The following is a 23,644-nucleotide window of genomic DNA, read 5'->3' on the forward strand; positions in this document are numbered from 1 at the left end:
GAGTTGTGTGCGAGTGTGGACGGTTATGGCTGAAAGAATACATGTGTGTGTGTGTGTGTGTGTGTGGTAGGTTGTTAAGAGAAAATAATTGCCAAACATGGAAATTAAAAAAGTGTATTATGGTATGGATAAATGGTTAAATTAGATAGTGTATTGTGTTTTGATATTGAAAGTAATATGCCTAAAAAAATAAATTGAGGGAATTATGACAAAATAATGAGTTTTGTTAAAAATGATCAAATTGTTAATCTAGTCAATTTTGTAGAATTTAGGAAAGTTGATCTTGATTGTTGGATTTAATTGTGTTGAGAATTATGTTCAAATGCTAAGTATAAGATGATTGAAATTCATTAATGAAAAACTAAGTCATTTAGACATTAAAATTCGTTAAATAAAAATTAAGCCATTTGGGCATTGAAATTCAATGATAAAAAATTAAGCTATTTGGGTAATGATATAATGTGTGGACATTAAGATGAATTATGAAAAAGAATAACAAAACATTCAAACAATAAGTGTTATAGTAAAGACATGGATAATGTAAATGAATATATATGTGTTTGAGTGTTGGATTGAATTGTGGAAACAATTTGGAAAATTCTATGTTAAAACCCTAAATTGGTAATGTAAATATTAATTATTGGGTTTTGATGTATTAAATATGAAATTATAAATTAGAGCTATAAAAGTATTAAATGAGAACTTAACTTGATGGCATGAATATTAACTTAATGATTGAAATATTAATTAATAGTTGAAATATGATTGGATATTAATTAGAATGTTGAAATGAATAGAAATCTTTATGGTTGAATTTGTGATTGGTGGTGTTAACATACATACATGAATTAACCATGTGTATGTGATAATCAAATGAGGTATTGAATTTATACTATTGGGATGTGTAAGAAGCATAACCAGAAAATGACATGTTATGGCAATGTGCACTAGAAGCTTAAGGTAAGAGTCACCCCTTTGCTTCCTTAAAAATTCAAGTTTTTTTAATGCTAGAATATAATAGAAATTATATGTATTCTGTACTACCGTGTATCATGTGAATATTGCGTATGGGTATGAGAATTATTATTATTATTATTATTATTATTATGTGAATATTACTCATGAGCATGAGAAACATCGTTATGTGAATATTGCCTGCGAACATGAGAAATATTATTATTGTGTAAATGTTGCCTAAACATTGTTATGTGAATATGCCTACGAGGCTAGAAATTAGTATGTATGTGTGTGTGTACATAGATGATTTGTGATTAATCACAATAAATGACATTCTTATGTAAATAAAAAATTGACTGGTCGTCTTGGGTAGAGTTAGCGGCATTAATGTAATTGAGTGATGAGATATTTAACTAACTAGCTGTCCTAGGTAGTGCTAGTGGCGTCAATATAATTGAGTGTTGGGATATTTAGTTGACTAGCCATCCTGAATGGGGCTCGTGACATCAATATAATTGACTATTTGGATATTTAACTGATTAGCCTTCCTGATGGAGCTAGTAACGTCAATGTAATTGAGTGTCAAGATATTTAATTGACTAGCTATCCTGGGTGGAGCTAGTGGCATTAATGTAATTGATTGCTGGTATATTTAACTGACTAACCGTCCTGAGTGGAGTTAATGACGTCAATTTAATTGACTGCTAGTATATTTAATTAACTAATTGTCCTTAGTGGAGCTAGTGGCATCAATGTAATCAACTGTCGGGATCTTTATTTGTCTAGTTATCCCAAGTGGAGCTTATGACGTCAATATAATCAACTGCAAAGATATTTAATTGACTAGCTGTTTTGAGTGGAGCTAGTGATATCAATGTAATTGACTATCGGGATACTTGATTGACTAAGCTACTTGGAGTGGAGCTGGTGGCATCAGTGTGATTAACTTGCCGGGTTATTAATGGATTATTAGATGGAATCTAATAATTTACTATTAAAATAAAATTTTGTATCATTTTAAAGTTTTAATTCTGGATTAATAAAATAAAAATAGAGGAATATATGTTATGTTATACTATTGTTAAATTCTATTATTGATTAGTGATGTATTGGTAAAGGTCTACGGTGGTTTGACCATGAATTTGTTTGGAATATTTTTGAATTGTTGATGTTGACACTTGAGATTTTTTATTTTTTAGGAGAGACTCAGCCAAAACTTTGATAGAATATTAAATAACTAAAATAGGAGTAACATGTAGTCACGAATGATGGATTATGAAAGGAAAAAATTGTCTAGGGTTTCAATGATTTATGCCGAAAGATGTATTTGAAATATACTTTAGGGTTGTTACATAAAATTACTTTGTGATGATGTTGAAATTTTATAACATGTTTTATATAGAAAATGACTAAACACAATTTGGATATAGTTTTTGTATAAAGAAAATCTGTTGAAATTTCATTCAATTGGATATTTTCATTTGAAAATAATTAGTGGATGTAAAGTACAAGCCTTAAATTTTTTAAACATGAGTCAAAAATAGTATAAAGAATAATAATATGATTTATATAAAAATGAAATATGAGTGTTTATGTGAAAAGTTTAATTACACATATTAATACTCCTTTGCCTCACTTAAACTAGACCGTTTAATTCGAACTCAACATTCAAAGTAGAAATATAATTGCTCATATTGACATTAGAATATGAGTTCAAGATCTGGTTGTTTTAAAGCTTTTTTGTATCAATTCTATGATAATTTCAATATCATAATCTTAAATTTTAAATTGATTTTTATTGTAGCCACGCTATATTTTAAAATAAATTGATTTTTTTATTTTAAATTAAAATTTTAAAATGTTTTTAATTTTTTTAATATACTAATATAAAAAAATATTTTAATAATTTTTAAATAAAAAATACTTTAAAACACAATAACCAATCATAAATTAGAGGTGATCATTCTCGATTCGGTTCGGTTTTTATAAAAAAAAATAACCAAACCGATTTTAAAAAAAACCCGAAACCGGTAACCAACCGGTTTCGGTTCGGTTTTTTAGAACAAAAACCGGTTCAAACCGGTTTGGCTCGGTTTTTTCAGTTTGAGTTTGGTTTGGTTTTTTCAGCTTTAGGCTTATGAAACCGAAACCAAACCGAACCCGTCAGGTTTTTCAAAATTCCAATCGATTTAATCGATTTTTTTTTCACGGTTAAATTTTTTTAGTTAATTTTTTTTATTTTCTTAGTTTAATCAGTTTTTTTATTTATCTGCTGACCCCATTCATAAACCACTCTTATGCTGTTTGGTAATGTGGCTGCGGGTGAGGTTCACCCGTAACCACACATTTTAATGTTTGGTAAAGGAAACAAAACTGATTTTGCTTTGTAGGGCCCACTAATTTTTGTTGCCCAACCGCAGGATTGGAGAAGCAGCATTTTTGCTGCTTCTCGTGGTTATTTTTAGGAACAGTGGAGTCATGCTCCGCTGTCGCAATGTTCAGTTTTTTTTTTTGAAAAACCAATGAGAAAAGTTTAGTTTTTTTTCCCTCGAAAAACTAGTGCAGTTAATCGTGAACAATATTTTTTTTTTGTTTTTTTTTAAAATTAGTTTAAAGTGAATTAAATTTACTCGTACTGTAATAAAATTGTAATGTTTTTTTAAAAAATTGTGTTTTACTCGAAAAACTAGTATTTAATATTATTTAATAACACTACATAAATTAGAAAGATATCGCATGATGACGTAACATTTGTGGAATTTGATCGCAATTCCAATAATAAAGATATCACAATCTTTATTATTTAATAACACTACATAAATTAAAAAATTCAGTTTTTGTTGTTGCGCGCTTAAGAAACCATGGAAAATATAGTCCTTGTTGGATAGATTTCGTATGTAATGGCATTGCACATAGTTTAATGGAATAATAAAAAATATTTGATATCAATATTATTTATTTCATGATGTAATAACAGTAGTTAAATCTACAATATTTAAATTAAAAATAATTAATATATATATATATATTAATTATTTTATAACTTTAATTTTAAAAGTATTTTTTTATCCAAACACATTAAATTATTTTTTGTTGAACCTCAATTGCAATTATAGTTTTAATTAAATATATATTTTTTAAATTAATTTTAATTAAAAATATTTTTTATAAAATAATATTTTTAAAATCATAACCATAACACCAATCCCAATATCAAACACACTCTTTTGCAAGCTCGAGTCAAAGCGCCACATGTAATACCAAACTCTATCTGGTGTTGAAGTAATACTAGCAGTACCAGGACAATATAAAAAAAAAATCTAACGCCACTAACCTACCTTCTTCTAATCCATAACTCACTTTCGGACTTATGATTATTTGGTCTGCAACTGCAATTGCACCTGTGGGCTGAAATCAACAAGAGGTAAACAGGAAGATATGGGAAGGATATTTGTGGTGGAGTTAGAGGGTCGTTCTTACAGATGCAAGTTCTGTGGGACCCATTTAGCTCTCCCTGATCAACTTGTCTCAAAGGTAAACCAAAACCCTCCATTCTTTTTTTTTTTTTTTAAGGGATTCATGGAATTGTTGATTCTGTTTGTTTTAGTTCACTGTCATGTATTGTGCTTGCATTTGAGTTGTTCAACTCTTTTGGGGTCTCATATTTTCTTTTTTTTGGCCAGTCTTTTCGTTGCCGCAGAGGAAAAGCTTATCTCTTCAATAATGTGTGAGTGCTTCAATTTTGACAGAAGTTCTTTCTTGCCTTCTTTTGAAAATCTTGATTAATTAATGATCTCTTTAATGTCCCATTTATAAAGCTTTAATCTCTATTTTGATAGCGATTTGCTGGTGAACATGCCTAGGTAGATCACTTTCAAATCTTTTTAGATAATATCTTGTGATTTGTGGCTGGAGTGCGATGCAACAAGAAGATTTTTAATTCTAAACGATGATTCAAGTAGTGGCACTTTACATAGTTAGCATTGATGGTCCTATCTTGTTTTCAATTTGTGTGCATTGTTGGCTGGACGCCTAAACTTTGAAAGGCATGAAAGGCTCTCTCCAAGCTAGAGCTTTATGTATCTCTTTCACTGTTTTGGGTCAAATTTCTGAAATTGAGTTTCCTACCTCTAAGCCCAGTGTCCTTTATCCTTTTCCCTCCTTTTGTGCTGCTAGGATTGGAGAATTTACATGTTCTTGCAATGAAAATTCTGAAGTTCAAACATTTTTCCTTCTGCTGTTTATTTGCATTTTGTAGTAATTTTATTTGTCTTGTCTTTTTTTGATTGGTGATAATGCACCACAGCAGGAAAAGTTGTTCAAAATATAATTCAAATACATAAGAAGGTACTAAAAAAATCCAGAAATTAATTAGCTGTGGTGATGAGCTGGTCAATTCTCAACCATAGTTGATTGCATGCTCAAAACACTGAAATTTGGATGTTTTATTCTTGGTTTCTCACCAAACTTTTCAAAATGATCACATTGGAATGGAATGATAATTAGTACAACTCTTGTGAGCAAAAAACCTCAGATGACAGCATCAGGAATTTTCTCTTCTGATGTTATTTCAAATTTATGAGGTGGCGTTGTGTTGCTTGATATATAACTTCTCCTGTTGGTGCTGAAGAAATAAAAAACTTTATCTGCAAAAGTTTATTTTAAACACCTGTTCCACAAAGCACTAGTGTTGAAGACTGTGGAAATCTAATGAATAGTGAGAGAATGTAAAGCTATTGATAACAATAGAAGAAGATAAAAAGATCCCTTGAACAACTTAAGAATGAATGACAGTTGGAAAATGTGCCTTTTCCGTCCATTTAGTTGCATTATCTACTTCTTTGATGGTTTACTATCAGGCTGTCCTGATTTATATTTAATGTTATTCTGTCCTAAATATCAGGGTAGGCTTGGATGATTCTACCCATATGGATCTGGATGGTATTGTCCGGACATAGATTGATTCATTTAATGGTTCTGTTTTTCTTCCCAACTTGCTTCCAAATCCTCAAGGTCGGACCTATAAGAAAACTAGGCAGTTGACTCGTTAGGATTTTAAGATTTTTTCAGATGTTTTGGATTGCATGCCAAATTTGGATTTATTTTTTATGTCCAAGGACCAAGTTTGACAGAAAAGTGCTAGTAATTTTTATCGTTGAGCAATTGTAACTAATTTCACATTGAAAATACTTTCCTCCAAATTTGTGTTCTCATTGTAACTTCTCTCTTTCATATCTTCTTTTCTAAATTTCATGTTTTTCTCTCTTCTTCAGTCCATGAAATTTGAATGTGTCATTTATCAGGCACTAAAAGAACCATTTAGAGCACTGCTACCATCAAAATGCCAATAACTCCATAAATAAAGTTTAACCATCAGTAAAATGTCCTGATAACAAGTTGTTCTGCTGAAGCATTGCTACCATCTTCCCCTGCATGATTTATTTTTTCCCATCATATTTAATTTAAGCACTGCTACCATTTTTTCTCGTGGAAACTGATCACTGCTCAGAACTCAAGGTCTTGATCATCTATTTATACGAGAGTTGACAAGAACCTGAATGACATATTAGCGGTGAAGATTTTGGTCATATAATCAGGGGTCATCCTCTTGGATGCTATTGATCATATCAGCATTAAATAATCCTTCAATGAAGGCACCCTAAAGTGCTCATGTAAATATACAACCAAAACTGTAAAAGCCTGAAAATATACATACCCAGTCAAGATGTGATATGATTGCATTGCGATGCCTAAGGACACAATCTAACAAATTGTTGTATTGAGTAGTCATATCATAGTCTCTTACCATAAAAATGGCTGCATGTGTAGAATCACCAACTATGAGAAATATTGTGCAACATGGTCCTTTCAAAAGACTAGTGTTAAGATTATTCCTGGCAGTGATCCCCTTATCTGTGCGCGCGCACACACTCACACACTCAAATCGCATTACCATAAAAATGGTTGCATGGGCAGCAGCACCAACCATGAGAAATATCGTGCAATATGGTCCTTTCAAAACCCTTTCAAAACACTGGTGTTAAGATTATGCCTAACAGTGAACCCTTTATCTACACATGCACCCACACGCAAATTTCATCATCAAGTTCTTCAAGTGAATTGATTAGATAGGGGGGAAATGATTTTTTCTCATCTTGAGTATTTCCTATCTTATCTCTTCTATTGATGCACATTACGGAGTTTGTGATTTCAGGGTGAACATCACTGTGGGAGTGTTAGAGGAGAGAATGATGCTTTCAGGAATGCATACTGTAGCTGACATATTTTGTTGCTGTTGTGGGGGAATTATTGGCTGGAAATATGTAATGTCTCTCTTTGACACACACAATCCTTGACCCCTAAAAATAACCCTTTGAAATATGGGTTTGGCTGTAAATGCTTCTGTTTTCATTGTTTCTTATTGTAGGTGAAATCTACCTTCTGATTAGAATTCCCTAATTTGCCTTTTCCTTCCTGAACAGGAGGCAGCACATGAGATGAGTCAAAAGTACAAAGAAGGGAAGTTTGTCCTCGAAAGGTACAAGCTATGAACTTTGTTTCAAATATTCTAACTGTCATTGATTTCATGTATGCATGTCTATCAAACAGGGGGAGGATCGTTGGTGAAATGGACTTCTCAACAGAACTCTTTATTGATACCCATCCTGAATGAGTGACGCTGGAGATGTTTAAGATCTATTTTCATTTCTGTACGTAGTTGTGCTAAATAAAGCCGGAAAGGAGGCACTGCACTACTTCTGTATATAAGTGTTTACAGTAATTATATATTGAGGGAATTCCAGTAATCTATTTTAATTCTGATGGACATCTAAATTGTAATGAATGCAACTGTTTTGTTTTAATTCAGATGGAATTTTCTGTAGTGGTCTCTATTGTTTCTTGTCTGCCTTTAAAGTTCCAATTTGAGTTGACTACCATTATTAGAAAGGGTATTTGAACTTCAAAAGTAGTAGATTTGCACTCAAATTTTGAGGGTGTTTTGAAGTGCTGTAGTTGTAATATATATTTTTTATTATTTTTATAAAAATTATTTTTGATATTAGGATATATTATCATTACCAATCTTATAGGGTCATTAATTATCATATAATCTTTGGCTTAGGAAAACTACACTATTATCATTACCAACTGTAGTTAACAATTTCTTGACAATTTATATTAGTTTAGCTAATGAAATTCATAAAGCTTTATTACAATGAGATATTCCTAATAAGGGGAGAGTCAATTAGGGTAAACAAATAAACAAAATTCAATTCCCTTTTGTTTTATTTAGGAAATTGATCTTTTTTTCCCCTTCATTTCAATTCCTAACATTATTATTATTATTATTTGTAGTCATATCTTTTACATAGCCAAATAGTTTATCTTGGTTAAACTCTAGGAAGCTAGTCTATCTCGAAATTTAATCATGGGAAAGGAAGGCATAAAGTTGATGAAGCTTGGAGAAATCAACAAAGAGGACTACCCTGAAGAACACCAAGAGCAAGGAGCAGCAGCTCTGCTTCTTTCCTGTCTGATGCACACAAGGGTTAGTTACAAAACTGCTTTGGCTTTGGATAAATTGTAAAGTAATATCCTTTGTTGTGCAAAGAGGCACCAGAGCTCACATTTCAGCAGGAAGCGTCTAAGACTTTCTCCAACTCGAGATTCTGGAGCTGTGGTTAGAAGAAACCATTTTGATGATCAAGAAGATGAACCCAACATTAATGCTGCTGATAGAAACTTGCCAGGAGTGCCGCCACAATTAAACTTAGAACTAGCTTTCAAGCTCATCGAAGATTATGTCCCCTCTGAAGTCCCTTCAATTCCACGGTTAAATAGACTAATAGGAAATTGTCAATGTGCATCTGCAAGCCTTTTGAAAACAGTTGACAGAGAGTGATTTGAGGGATGATCAAAGCAGGTTTGTCAATGAACAAAGCAGATGCACAAAACTACCTCTACCCTTTGCTTAATGAAGATGAGAAAATTGCTGAAGGAATTAAGGTGATTGCTTATGACCCTAATGGCAAGGAATTTGAGATTGTCTCAAGACTTGGGTGTCCAAGATTCATGTCCTTACTAGAGGGTGGAAAGCATTCTTTCATGACCAAGATTTTGTTACTTTGTGGATGTTTAGAAGACTTGATACGGGAAAACTTTAATATAGAGAAAACAATAATATTATTATTAGAAAAATAATATAATTATTAAAAAAATACATAATATAGAGAAACGGAAATTATTCATGTTTTCAAAGAAATTAGATTTAATGATGAAAGTTGAGTATTGAATGACAATAAAAAAGAGAGTGTGTTTTTGATGAAATTATTATCTTGTATTTCCAATTATATTAGAGTAACTTTGTAATGGCGCAAATACTTTTATTTGATATATGATTTATTTTATTATTAAAAAATTAATATAGTGACCAAATAAATCATAATTTAATTATATTATCTTCTTAGAAGTGAATTATTTTCTTACAATCATTTAAAATTATTTTTAATATCATTTTGTTGGATGAAGAAATTATTATTTTAAGTTAGTTAAGAAAAACAATTACCACTCAAAGTGAGAATAATGATCTTTACTTATTATTTTAAACATTGCAAGTTTGATTGTAATATATATCAATGATAAAACAAAATTTTTTTTTTGTAATTTATTCTCTCTCATCCCTATTTTATTTTGTTTTTTCTCATCGGTTATCTCTTTTTTTCTATAACTAAATTAACAAAAAAACTAAAGGAGAAGGGGTTTTATTATACCTCTCCTTATACAATATTATTTACTGGAATATCTTCTTTTTTTTCTTCTTCTTTTCTAATATTTTTTTTTAATTTTAATTTTATTTTTTAATATTAGGTTTATCTGAGATTGAACTTCATAATCTTTTTTAATTTACTTTTTATGAGGTTATACCAGACTTATGATTCATAATGTAGATTTGATAAATTAACTTGGTTGACTCGGGTTCCCCCCTTTTCTTAATTAATTTTTTTATACCTCAATTTCATCATTTAATATTGGGTTGATTGGGGATTAGGCTTCATGATTTGTTTTGGTCTGCTTTCTAATTAATTGTTTTATACCTCAATTTCATCATTTAATATTGGGTTGATTGGGGATTAGGCTTCATGATTTGTTTTGGTCTGCTTTCTACGAGGTTATCCCTATCTCATTACTTAGATCACAGGTTTGATGAGTTAACATAGGTTGACTCGAGTTGCTTTATAATTTGTTTTCTATTGGATTATCTCAATCTCATGATCCAGGTTGTGGGTTTGGTAAGTTAACCAATGTTGACTCAGGTTATTTTCTATGTTCTTTTTTAATTGATTTTTTCTAATTTTATCCTTTAACATTAGATTTATTGGAAAATAAGCTTCATAATTTATTTTAATTTCTTTTCTATGAGGTTATCATGATCTAATAATTTCATATGTGAATTGACAGGTTGACCCGTGTTAACCTTAATTAATTTAATATGATCTAATAATTTCATATGTGAATTGACAGGTTGACCCGTGTTAACCTTAATTAATTTAATATATTGTTGTCTTAATGTTTATAAAAATTTTTTATTTTAAATATTTATTTTGAATTAAACTATATTTTTATCGATTATTTATGTTGTTTTTGAACCCGCCAAGACAATCGAGTTAGATAGGGGGCTTGGATTTCATTTTTGCCGATCTGCTAGCTCGCCTTCTTCTTCTAGTTCTAGCTAGCTGGTTGCTGCGAAAATTTCTTTCAAAGTCTCCATTCTATGGGTATCCCTCACTCTACTTTAAGTAACATGAATTCAACTTTTTCACCATTTTCAACTTTTTATCAAAGTCTCGTGGAGCTAACTAGCACTACTTAATTAGCATAGAGATTTGGGTTTTTCCGCACCATATTTAGATCTTCCTCTTCTTCGATCCTTCTGAGGAAATTGACTAGTCTGATTGTAGACCTTGTTGGAGCTCTTTGATTCTTTCCATTGAGTGATTCTCCCTTCACCTTCTTGTTTAGAAATCTAGCATTCAGCAAGACAAAGACTGAGCTTAGGCAAGTCTCGAAGGAGAACAGAAGAAGGGATGCTGTGTGGGACGATGCCGGGGAGAGAAGGGAACGCGTCGAGGCGGCGAACAACAACCAATTTTGGCTCCATGAGATGAGCCCAGTGCATTGGACTCAGATGAATTCTCACATAATTTAAAAAAAAATTTGATTAAAAAAAATTAACAACACTTATATATTTTTTTTACATTAAAAAAATTTAATTCAACCCGTAATGTAGCATGAACAAATTATCTAGCACTATCTAAAACATTAACAATATAATTATTTAAAATTAAAGTATTCATTTTTTACTTTATTTGGTTTTTTTTTTAGCGAGAAAATGATGATAAAAAAACTAATATTAATAAAAATCTAAAAGACGTGAGCATTTCATTGTGCAAAATGAAATATTTATCTTTTTATATTTTACTATGGACCTACTATTTAGAATTTTGTTTTGTTTTCAAATTGATCCTCAAACTTTTTTATATGCAATTGCATCATTTTTTAGCAAAATTCAAGGGCAATTGAATCAAATTTGTTGACCAATGACAAAATTGAAAAACAAGAGACCAAATCAGAACAAACATCATAAATGGATGATGGTTTCAAAGTTCACACAAAAATTTTAATAAAATACTCAAACTTTAAAAATTATATATCCTTGGTCTGTTAATAATTTTTCAATTCAATTTTGATATAAAAGTTTATTTATTTTTTATTTTTTAATCCCTAGTTTGAGAGAAAAGAGAGAGAAGTTGTTGGGTTCTAGTAGCAGAAAGAAAAAAACGATTAATATTTGTGTCACATGGTTTCATTTAATGAGTGAAGTTCATATTATATGCTTTTTTTTTTATACCTTGAAAGTGCCTAAAAAAAATTTGAGTTTGAGAAGATTTTTTTTGTTTCGGGTTGATTTTAGGTTTTGAAATTTTTTTTTGGGTTTTTTAGGCCATTAATAGGTTTACCAAGTGATTAGAATCTGAGCAAAATTAGATGACTCATCATCTACCTCAGTAGGCGACGCATTGTCTGATTTATTTCTTTTTAAGAAAATTGGGACAAATGACAATTGCAATAAAAAAATAAAAGCCCAAGTGCACAAGCCCTAACAAAATGGGCCAAGTGAGCTGGCCTGATTTGCTAGATCTAGTAAGTATGGTTTTTTTTAAAATTATTTCTTTTCTATTTTTTAAATTAAAGTTTTTTTTAAAATTATTATTTATATTTATATTTAAATTAATATCATTTCTCTTTTTTATTTTGTTTATATAACCTCTTTTAAATAACATTTAGTTTTTTTATTTGTTTTGTATATATTTAATTTATAATTTTATTATGTATAAATATGCATAAAAATAACTATATATATAATTTTTTATAAAAAAATATCTGATTATTGGAATAACACGGATTAAATACTTAGAGGGATCTCTAAATATGGGTTCACTAGTGTTTTCTTGAATTGATAATAATTTTGCAGTTTGTGCAATTTATTTTTTCAAAATACTAATATCAATTTTATTGAAGGGTTGGATTTGATTTAAAGTTAGATGTGGTAATATTTATATCAAATTCATTATTTATATTAAAAGAAAAAAAGAGCTGTTGAAATCGGTTTATAGCAAGTATCATCGAGGTCGAGTAAAATAGCGTCTCTCCATCCAAGTAAATTAAACGACTCCTCGTTTGGACACTTTCGTGAATAAACGACAAGCCGTCTAAAATAACACAAATATAGCATCTACCAATCTCTCTCCAATGCCAATAAAATCAAAATCCCATCCGCAGCAAATTATCAGAGAAAGAAAGAAGTAACCAAACTTGTTGTTTGTTTACAAAATTAGATTCCAATCTCTCCCTTCCATTCATTACTGCTATTATTATTGTCATTTCAATCTCAATTCAATCAAAAAGATTTCATTCATATTATTAATTATCATCATTCCCCCCTCTTTTTATCAGTTTCAATTTTGTTTCTTGCAGGTGGTTATTATTGAATTGGCCCATCATGGGAAAATCTTCTTCTTCTATCAGAAAGAAACGCTCCAAATATTCCTCTCAGGTATTATTCTCTAGTTCGGTATCCAATTCTTCTTTGCTATTAAGGAGTTTTTTTTTTTTTTTAATAAATTTGTGTGCATTTCTCGATTTCTTTGCTCAGTTTCGTGTTTTTCACTTGCAACTTCAATTGGGTTGTTAAAATTTTTGTACTTTATTAGGTTGTTGGTTAAGTTTTGACAATTGGGCTTTTTCCTGTTTGGGATTTCGTGTGCATTATTAACATTTAGGTTTTGTTTTTTGAGGTTGTTGTTTTGGTGTTTCCCTTTTCTTTTAATTCCGTTTTTGTGTGTTTCTGTAATATATGTTGCTCGTTTAGGGTCGTGCAAGGAAGAAAAAAGATACTAGGAGAAGTAAATCAAAGAGGCTGCGGCGTCGTGACGGGTCTTATTCGGATGATGATTCGAGAAGTTCACTGTCTGTCTCATCTTTTGATTCTGAGGATAGTTTCAGAAGGAGAAGGTCTAGGTCTCGCACTAGAAAGGATGTGAAGGGGACTAAAAAGAGGGCTCGGTCTTCTAGCAGTGAGGAGTCTCCTCATGCGAGAAAGCGAAAAGGGTCCAAAAGAATTGGTGAGAGGAAGAAAATGCATGAGAAGAAGACAAAGAAGAGGAGGAAGAAGAAGGGTAGGAGAGATTCAAGTGTTAGTTCTAGTAGTGGTGAGTCTCGGAGCTGTTCAACTTGTCAGAGTCAGAGTGATGAGAGTGAATATGAGAGGTGTAAGGGCAGGCCTGAAAGAAGAGATGATGAAAAACGAAAATCAGAGAATATTAGAAGTGGAGCTAAAAGGAGGAGATACAGATCAGGAAGTTGTTCTTCATGTAGTAGACATGATGATAGTAGTGATTTTTTGATGTCAAACATAATGACTGGTGAGAACACCTCAAAGCGGCTGAGGTCCATTATTATTCTTCCAGGGGAGGATAGCGAGGTCAGAGAATTGGACAAGGATAAGCATAAAGAGGAGATAACATATGATCATGATGATTATCCTTCTTCTAGAAGCAATGATAGTAATGATGGGCTAAATAACATGGAGGAAAGGCCTATAGAGGATGAGAAAAGAGAAGATGCTGCTGCTTCCAATAGTAAAGCCATTGAACTCACAGAAAGTAACAAGGTTGGAGAGGGTCAACATACTAGAAATAAGCCTGGCTATGACGTTGGCAGGGTTGGGACAAATGATACTAAAAAGGAACAGAATGATGTTTCGGGGGTCATTGTTAATACTGCGAATGTTGATGATTTGGAGACAGTTTTAAGACAAAAGGCTTTGGAAAATCTAAAAACTTTCCGAAGTGGACTTGGAGGGTTCCAAACAAATGCAAAGAGTGCTGTTATTCAGAAGGATAAGCGTGATGGTACTGCCCAATCACCATTTTCTGTGATGCCTGAACTAGGCCAAACTAAAATCCCCAAGGTTGTTGGTACTAGAATGGCGGGAGAAGATTCTGCTCATTCATCACTAAACGAGAAGATTCCTGATGGAGGGATTTGTGGCAGTGAATCTTGCTCTGCTAAGAATAATGTTCATCCACCTGACCAGGTGGCTATTCCTGGCAGAGAAAAGGTTAGTACATTTGCTAGTTCTAGTAAAAACAAACCACGGTTGATTACATCAGCATCGAGGAAAGCATTATCAAATGTTACTACCACCCTGAAAGAAACACCAGCTTCACGGGAAACCAATCAGCCAAAGTTGGCGAGTGGCACTAGCATAGGTAGGAGTGTTACCCTGAAAGAAACACCTGCTTCATGTGAAGCCAATCAGGCAAAGTTGTCGATTGGGATTAGCTTTGGTAAGAGTGTCACCTTGAAAGAAACACCTGCCTCCCTGGAAGCCAGTCAGGCAAAGTTGGTGAGTGGGATTAAAGTATGTAAGAATGCCATACATGGTGATCACACTGTCACCCCTCCCACAGGCACTGACAATGATGACAGAGCTAATGATTCCTCTGTTTCTGATCCTGCTGAGCCTTCCTCGTGCCTTAGATCTGCAGCAGGAGATATTAGCTTGAATGAATCACAAGATGAAGGCAAGGAAGGCACGCAGCTGGAACAGAAGACAATGTCTGTGATGCGGGGTGGGGAAATGGTACAGGTAAGTGCTTGAACCTGTCCTCGGTTGGTTAAATTAGTTTCTTTGATATTATAAGCTGTGAAATTGCCATATAAATATATTTGTTTATGCATCAAGATTTTTGCGGTAACTGAAAGTTTCGTATTTTCTCATTTTTGGTGGCAGGTGAACTACAAGGTCTACATTCCTAAGAAAACCCCTGCTTTGGCTAGGAGGCAACTCAAGCGGTGATGTTTATGTTGAATTGCAATATCTACTTTCTAAGAAAACCACCACATGTGAAGGTTTTGCTGATGCATACTCTAATAATAGTAGCACAACTAGGTACGAACCTTGAAAACTAATTTGTGATTGACCTTTAGTCAGCAACTGATCATTAGTTGAAAGAACATTGATATTTGAATTAATGGTGGATTTATTTCTTGTTTCCGATGGTTTATTAATTGTTCCAAATTTTGCTATGTAAAAGGGGCATTAAAGATCAAGATCACATGCAAAATTAGAGCCAAAACATATAGTTAGTATTGCATGGAATTTTTAAAAGAATATCAAACTTGATAGCAGAAAATAACGGGTGTTGCTGTGCCTGCTTTAATTCCAATTAATTTAAGTGTCAAACATGCAACTATCAATTTATTTCCCGTAATTTTCACTGGGCAATTAAAAACAGATGTTTGTAATGTGCTTGTGGAACTCCATTAGTTGATGAACTACCGAAGACTACATGCAATTGCTGTGGGAACATCTCTTCATGAAAATTTCTTATAATATTTATTAAGAACTTTAATATTCATCTAGAGCTACTGCTCTAGTCGGGGAATAGAGATCAATTAAAATTAAATTGAAAAATATATGATTGAATAAATTATAAATAAAGGTGCGGGTAGCTGATTTTTCTTGTAAAGAGTAAAAGTATATTAAGATATATATGACAATAAAAATATTTTTTTTTATTAAAATTATTGTTTCTTAAAAAAAATTAAATCATTTTTTTTAAAACAAATATTTCAACGCATTGAATATCCATAAGTAAAGATTTTAGAAAATTATATATGTGAGGTTCAATGAAGTTCTTGTATTTGTTGGTAAACAACTTGATTGACATCTTTAACTCTTATATTTTAAAAGCTAAAGCAAACCCAATCATAACCACGCTGAAAACAATTAGAAACTATTAACGAGGAGATTTATGTAAAAGAATGATTAGGTTTGAGGAAAAAAACTGAAAAACTGATTAAATTGAGAAAAATAAAAAAAAATAATTGAAAAACCGAATTGTTAAAAAAACCAATTAGAATAGTTAAAAAACCAATTGGTTTAGTTTCGGTTTTATAAGTCTGAAACCGAACCGAATCGAAATTAATAAAAACCCGAGCTAAACCGAAACCAAACCCATTAGAAATTATAAAAAAACCCAAAAAAACAATATAGTTTTTGGTTTTTAATATAAAATAATCGAACCGAAACCGAACCAAAATCAGTCTGAAACCGATCAGTTGGGTTTCAGTTTTTGTTCTAAAATAACCGAACTGAACCGAAACCGGTCGGTTTGAACCGGTTTCAGTTTTTTTTTTAAATTTGATTTGGTTATTTCTTAGGTAAAAACCGAATCGAACAAAAAATAATCACCTCTAAAAATGATGATATGATGCTATACATTTCAAGCAATTATACTAAAAAATAGAAGCCATGAGGTGCATGGTTCACTCTTCGTATGAACACATAACCTAGCACCTCACATGCTATTTATTTTAAAAAAAAACTCCAACGTGTTTTTTCAACCAAGCCTTTCTATATCCTAATTAAAAGATATTAGAATTGAAATTATAATAAACATACAATATTTAGAGATAAGAGAATAAAATATAAAACATAACCATCACATGCTTTTTTTTTTCTTCCTAATTTTCAAATTTTTATTTTTCAATCAAACCCTTTTATAGCCTAATTAAAAGATATTAGGCTTGTAATTATGATAATCATACAACATTTAGTGATAGGGGATGAAAATATAAAACATGAAGGAAATTTATGGTTAATCCATATTAATGATAAAATTTATTTTGATTCAAAAAATTATTTTAATTATTTTAAGTTTTTGAATTAGAGAAAAGAGAGAGAAACTCACTGGAAAATAACATAGTTTTTAATAGATTGGGTTTGATTGGATCCAATATGCCGCCGTTTTAATATTAAAAAAATATCATCTTGAGATTTTTTTAAGGCCAAACCATGCTTTTTATAGGTCGTCTAGATCGTCTTCAAATCTACCAAGTTGATAAGGTCATTTCAAGACAACTTTCATACGATTTAATTTTAAATCAAAGCCAGACGAGGAGTCAAGCCGAGAGGTTTTAAGATTGACTTGTTGAGTAAAGTTTAATAACAATGCCAAATAATTTTATGTGCCTTACACATTTTTTATTACGGTCATTTTTTTTTATCCGGCAAACAGGGTAGCACGTCCTATAAACTAGTATATATCCAAGAATTTTTGAAGAATTTAGGAAAGTGGAAAAAAGCTGACAGGGTGTATTGTAGTTCTTGATGTAAACAATAAATTTAAAGTTACATATTGTAATAAAAGCACATCAATGGTTAATTTGCAAAGTCAGACGTGCTTGTGTCGGAGATGGTGGATGATAGGCATACTATGTCTTCATGTTTAAGCAGCAATATTCAAGAAGAATCTACATTTTGAAGACTATATCCATGACTGCTATTCCGAACAAAGCTTCCTAAATGCAGATAAAACATAGATTGAAACAATGTCAGATCCTAAAGAATGGTCATTGTTTGAGTATACTACCATTTCAACCATTGATAATGCACCTAAGATGGCCAAGAGACCAATGAGAATGAAGTTTGAACACCCAATCCATTCAAGATCAGAAGAATTTGAGATTTAATAACACGTTGGGATATGATTTTTGATCTCACCTTTCACCGTTTGGCCTTTTGATTGAAGTCTTCAGTTAGAAATTTCAGCTACACAGGCTCAAATCTTTTTAGAAACCCTGAATGTATTATGAACTGGACTAATTAATTAGGTTCCTTGTCGCTTTGGTCTTCTCTTACATTTTATAATCCCATTGTATTCTTTTTTTTGTTCAGCTTCACCTTCTTGATGGGGCTGTTTAATATATAATTCTTTCATTTACTATAAAAAAAAATGACACGTGGAAATTGCAAACACAAGGATTATAATTTAAGGACAAGTTTAAACACCATATGGTTGTTTCTATTTGGGATTGAAAATAACTCATGTCAACTTCTTCCTCATGTTAGACATCCTTTTATTCTCTTTCTTTTTGATTTTTAATTATGATTAACTCTCTAATACATTTAAGAAAATTAGAAATTAAAGAGTTAGAATCTTCAATTTGCTTTGGACTTTGCTCATCATCTTTAGAATGTTTTTTAAACTAAAAATTTGAGGGATCCTGGTTGGTTTTATTAATCCCAAATTAGGATAGGACTACTACAGTATTAGTATTGTCATTACCAAAATTAGATGATAGTTTGGTTGTCTCTCGTGCTTCGGACTTCTTTTGAACTCTGTTATAAATGGAACAATTTTGATGTTTTTTTTCAAGAATCCAATTCATTCTACTAGAAAACTTCGATCTCTATCCTTCTTATCCTATTTAAAAAGTCTTTTAGATCCAGGCTTGGCTCTGAGATTTTTGGTTACTTGGTGCTTTTAAATGAGGACCAATACGTTTTTTTTTCATCTAAAGCATTGAGTCTTGTAATTTCTAAAAAAATATAGAAACCCAAATCTATTTTATAAAGAAGTATTATGTTCATTAGGTTAGTGCTAAATCACCATGCACCTTCATGTTTAGACATTAAAGCCTTTAAAATTATCCTTTAAAATCAACAAAATGATCTGAATCCATTTGCAACTCTTTCATGGGTTGATCTATCCATGTGTCTTTTAGTTTCCTTCGCTCATGGTTATGCCATTCATGATCTAGTGGGTTTTCAGGCTTAAATGTCTTGGATTTCCTTTTGGATCTCATAACTTTTACCCTCTTCATACATCTTTCTTCACTAAGTCTAATATGAAAAATTAGACGTGTTTTTTATATAAACAAATTTTAAAATTTCGTTCGCATTTAGCATCTTTATGTATAATCTAGTTAAAAACTAAATAACCAAATGTTGAATATATCTTTGACTAGTCTGTCTATCTACTCTTAACTTTAATTTATTTCGTGACCTATTTGATCATGATATTGAATTATTTCTTTCACCAAGGGGTTTATGTTGAACCCTAATGACCATTGTTTTTACCTTTGGAAATGTATCCTCATCCACCTCCCCCCCCCCCCCCCCCCCCCCCCCATTTTAGGAACATCAGACATCCATTATGAATAGCTTTGTAGACTTGATTGATGCTTTCACGAGACATGCCACTTGCAATACGTTTTGCCTTAGAGTTCTTGTTTTGTTAATGATGTGGTTTTTAAAGAGCTTTATTTATCTACCTCTCAACAACTTATCAAATATTTATTCTACACTCATAATATTATTGGGATTTTTTTTTTGAATTGGTTAAAGCAACTTCTAAGCCCATACATCTTTTTATACTCTCGTATATTTCTTTTTCTTAGGTTTATAAGCGCAGCATTTTTAAAATATTGCTCTTCTGTTCGCCTAGAAACACAAATTGCTCTTCGATGTTCATACTCAATATCTATTATAGAGTTAGAATTTGAGTTTATGGCATAACATGCTGCTACAATCTCTACTAAAAATGCAGTGGCATAAATTCCCTTAAGTGGGTTTTAAATACTCTATTCGCAAGTAATTTCTCATGCTAGGCCGCATCATTAGTCAATTAATAGATGTCAATAAATTTCACTCATATAAGTCTCTCTCTAATGTTCTATTGAAAACATTCCAAAACTAGATGAAGCATTCCTTTTCTAATATCCCAACTAGATATTTAGTCTGTAGGGTGTACAATATTAATTCTAAGATCAGAATTTTCATAGATTTCCCAAGTTCCTAAACGACTTTGGCCTAATTCTATAGGGTAAAATTTGGTTTTATATGATAGAATTGCTTGTGGAACTAAGCTTTCATCTCCTTCCAAGAATTAATGGAATTCAGGCGAAACATATAGTCTTAATTATGGAATGCGATTTTTATAAGAGACGAGATGAGCTAGTGGAGTTTCATAAATGGATTGGCATTAACATATCCACACTATGATATGAACTTGACGATATTTTATCTAGTAAACTTATTATCCTTTCCAAAAAATTGAGTAAACCCAGGCATCTTGAATCCATGTGGGAATTGGTGTACCCTCATTATTGATTTTAGTTATGGCTAGTTATACAATATTGGCCTAACAACATGGCCAATATCGATTCAAATTTCATAGATATATTTAAATATGCTCTATCAATTTGATTTCCATTAGAAATCAATACTAGATTTTATGGTTATTGTCCATATTGAAATTTCATAGGAACTTCTTGATGGGGCTGATTTTGGATTTCAAGGGCTAAACAGTGGCCTGTGGCCTCCTTGATCTTGATTTAGATCTAAACTTGCCCTCAAACATTGAAGTTTTTATAATTTCGAGGCTGTATACCATGATTTTGGTTTTCACTACTCGAAGTTTACCTCTTATTATGTTGTTTACACTATTATTAATTTGACGTCAAGAATTCTGATAATTTGAATCGGTATTCCAATCTCTATTCGTATTAAAATCTAGACAAGTAATTGTATCGCTCATCTTACAGAGAGGATGATTAATCATAACATTATTAATTTAGGTTTCAGTAATTCGGAGGCCGACCCTCAATTGGAGTCTGCAATTTGCTCAATCTTTAGCTTGATAACTCTTAAATCTGCATCCATCGAATTCAACCGTTAAATATTGAGATTCAAATATGCCTTGGGAATCATGTGGTACAAGCGTGTTGTATATGGATTTTGATCAAGGTCAATACAAACTAGGCCATGCAACTTGATTAAATCTGAATCCATACTGCAACGAACCTAGAATTTGAGCTTGAGAAGGTTAATTAGGATTACCTATGGTAGAAACTACAATGGATGGAGTAGAGGAGAACAACCATTCTGTCTGGCTTGAACTCCTAATATATCCTCTTACGTGTAGATAGTATAGGGAAATTTAAGGGTGATGTCATGAGGGAAAACAATATCTATTTTTTTATTATTATTATTATCATGGTGTCCGGACTAGCTTACGCGTACTTCGACTAATCTTATGAATCCTGAAATTAACAACCATGTAAGTCTCTAGTGATAGTGAGGTTTGTGGGACTCGAATTAGTGATTTTTAAGGAACAAACTCAGAGTCTAACCAGTTGAGTTACACCTCCTCGACTTTAAAAGCAATATGTATTAATTTGCACTAATTAGATGTGGATGCATGGGAGTTTATGAATAGAGATGAGTATCCTTACATGTCAACTCAAATATGCAGATATTGAAATTAATTACAATCGAACCCGGATTCTTTGCAAATTATTATCTATTTTAGATTCTTTGCCAACTGATTCTAAAGAAATTAAAGAATCCAACTCGAATTTGAACTAATAACTTTGAGATCTCCAACATCGGTGTTCTTTTAAAACATATAACTTGGATTCTAAGAATTTAGCTTAATAAGCTTATTTCGTAACCTGTAGATTTTGGTCAAATCCAATTATGATTTAGGCCTAATCCATAAACCACAAATTTCCATCCAATCTGATATAAGACTAATCAATTTAAGCAAGCATGCAACATCTGCAAATTGGTTTATTAGATTGAGATAAGCCAAGAAAAAGCAAATAAAAAAAAGATGATGGAGCTCAATTTCAAACAAATCCAATGTAAAATTATAAAATCAATTTAAATAAAGGACAAACCAAATCTCGTGATCTAAATCATGTGAATGAGATAACTTGATAGAAAACAAACTTGAAAAAATCACAACGCTCAATTCTAAAACAACCCTATGTTTAAGGATATATTAAATCAAATTCTAAAGCAACCCTATCTAAATCAAATTCTCTTATTCATAAATATATTAAACAACCCACAAAGTCCAAACCCAATGAGTTTTGTGCTCCAATAAAATCAAATTCTTGATTTTACAGTAAAAATGATAGTGGTTTTAGTTTTTTTTATTTATTATTAACTATACACTAATCCCAAAACCCTTTTGGGATTTGGTCTGGCTCGTCCATAATTCCCTATTCTTTCTCTAATCAAGCCTAACAGGTGATATGGGTGCCTTATTTTCACTTGATGGTGAATTTTTTTTCTTTCTTATCAAATAAAATTTAAATTAAGTTTGTTTTCAAGGAAACATTGTAGCAGTTAAAAGTTAGAATTTTTTCTGGGCGGTCACAGGCTCAAACCTTTAGGGAAGTGGGCTGGGGTCATTGTACAGCCTAAAACTCATTTGACCTCCCCTGATGAGAAAATAACCTTTTTCAATGATATTTAATTAATTCGGGAAAAGGATTAACAAGTTATTAACATTAATTAATAATAAATCAATTTTTTTATGCTTTGACAAACGACTGATCCTTTTATTCTAGAAAAGAAAAGAAAAGAAAAGAAAATTATTCTTTTAATTATTTGAGTACATATCGTTAATAACAACAGAATGGCATAAAATCAAGAACTCCTTCAAGTTTTATTATACTAGATTCTAATACTTCAGCTGTCAAAACAACAAAGTCTCATAATTTTTTTTACCGCACAACAGAGTGCTCTAGGTTTCCTTCTGAAAGTCAAGACTTAGTCTTTGCTAAGAAGTTCTCCAAGTTTAAAGGAGACAAAAGCATCAAGACAAGCATACTTTATTTGTTGATAGTCCAGCTTCTTACGGTCCCATCGGCTTAATGTAATTTTAAGGGGTTTCTCCAGCTCTTTCTTCAAAAATCTAAGCACCAAACGCTTTAATCCAAACTTCCTGAAATCTTCCTCGCCGCCATGTTTTGATGCAGCCCAATACGCAACATCCCTGCAATGGCCTACATTCAGTCCATAATCATTCATGAGTTTATGCGCGTCGTTCCTCACCTCTTTGCCAACAAAAGTATATTTCTCGTTGCCAAGAAAATCAATCAGTGATCGAGGAAAATAGTCTGCATGACAAAGTTGGAAAATAAGACATCTTCGACCGACACAAAGCTGTAAGATGGCAATCTTTTGGTAATCGCCGGGATAAGCAGGCAGGAACCACTCGGTGTCAAGGCCAATAATAAGCTTACTCAATTTGCTTTGATACACATACATTATCTGGTCGATCCATCTATCCACAGCAGAGGCTGATTTTGTGACAGTCGTGAAAATATGATCACCATAGTATTCAACATCACATCGAGAGCACGCCATAGCTAGAATAAGCTTATGATAATTATTAAAGGACTCAAAAATCCAGAAGAGTTTGTACTATCATAAGAGAGAGCTGACAGCTGAGAGAGAAATAGAGCTTCAGAGACTTTGATT

The 23,644-nt window shown here is 31.8% G+C and overlaps 3 protein-coding genes across 3 annotated transcripts; 2 read left to right on the forward strand and 1 right to left on the reverse strand.

Moving 5' to 3' along the window:
- Positions 1-4,188: 4,188 nt before the first annotated feature.
- LOC18103372 (protein yippee-like At5g53940) lies at positions 4,189-7,840 on the forward strand. Its single transcript, XM_024611716.2, has 5 exons — positions 4,189-4,491; positions 4,641-4,684; positions 7,172-7,280; positions 7,440-7,495; positions 7,567-7,840. Exons 1-5 carry the CDS (start codon positions 4,396-4,398, stop codon positions 7,628-7,630), a joined length of 369 nt encoding a protein of 122 aa, XP_024467484.1. The 5' UTR covers positions 4,189-4,395; the 3' UTR covers positions 7,631-7,840.
- A 4,904-nt stretch (positions 7,841-12,744) lies between these two features.
- LOC7460806 (uncharacterized) lies at positions 12,745-15,577 on the forward strand. Its single transcript, XM_002316848.4, has 4 exons — positions 12,745-12,821; positions 12,994-13,072; positions 13,388-15,169; positions 15,314-15,577. The coding sequence occupies exons 1-4, from the start codon at positions 12,769-12,771 to the stop codon at positions 15,377-15,379; spliced, it is 1,980 nt and encodes a 659-aa protein (XP_002316884.3). The 5' UTR covers positions 12,745-12,768; the 3' UTR covers positions 15,380-15,577.
- Positions 15,578-22,930: 7,353 nt separating this feature from the next.
- LOC7460807 (3'-5' exonuclease) lies at positions 22,931-23,530 on the reverse strand. The gene has a single exon (XM_002317447.4). It carries the CDS (start codon positions 23,528-23,530, stop codon positions 22,931-22,933), a length of 600 nt encoding a protein of 199 aa, XP_002317483.2.
- Positions 23,531-23,644: the final 114 nt, after the last annotated feature.

Source organism: Populus trichocarpa, chromosome 11, assembly GCF_000002775.5.
Source record: "Populus trichocarpa isolate Nisqually-1 chromosome 11, P.trichocarpa_v4.1, whole genome shotgun sequence".
In the NCBI taxonomy this organism is placed as follows: Eukaryota; Viridiplantae; Streptophyta; class Magnoliopsida; order Malpighiales; family Salicaceae; genus Populus; species Populus trichocarpa.

Excerpts from the sequence above, each read along its gene's own strand:
- LOC18103372 (XM_024611716.2), top strand. The coding sequence starts at position 4,396 with ATGGGAAGGATATTTGTGGTGGAGTTAGAGGGTCGTTCTTACAGATGC. Across the intron at positions 4,685-7,171 it reads GCTTATCTCTTCAATAATGT|GGTGAACATCACTGTGGGAG; the intron begins GTGAGTGCTTCA and ends TTGTGATTTCAG. Across the intron at positions 7,281-7,439 it reads GAATTATTGGCTGGAAATAT|GAGGCAGCACATGAGATGAG; the intron begins GTAATGTCTCTC and ends CTTCCTGAACAG.
- LOC7460806 (XM_002316848.4), top strand. The coding sequence starts at position 12,769 with ATGCCAATAAAATCAAAATCCCATCCGCAGCAAATTATCAGAGAAAGA. Across the intron at positions 12,822-12,993 it reads ATTATCAGAGAAAGAAAGAA|GTGGTTATTATTGAATTGGC; the intron begins GTAACCAAACTT and ends TGTTTCTTGCAG. Across the intron at positions 15,170-15,313 it reads GGGGTGGGGAAATGGTACAG|GTGAACTACAAGGTCTACAT; the intron begins GTAAGTGCTTGA and ends TTTTGGTGGCAG.
- LOC7460807 (XM_002317447.4), bottom strand. The coding sequence starts at position 23,530 with ATGGCGTGCTCTCGATGTGATGTTGAATACTATGGTGATCATATTTTC.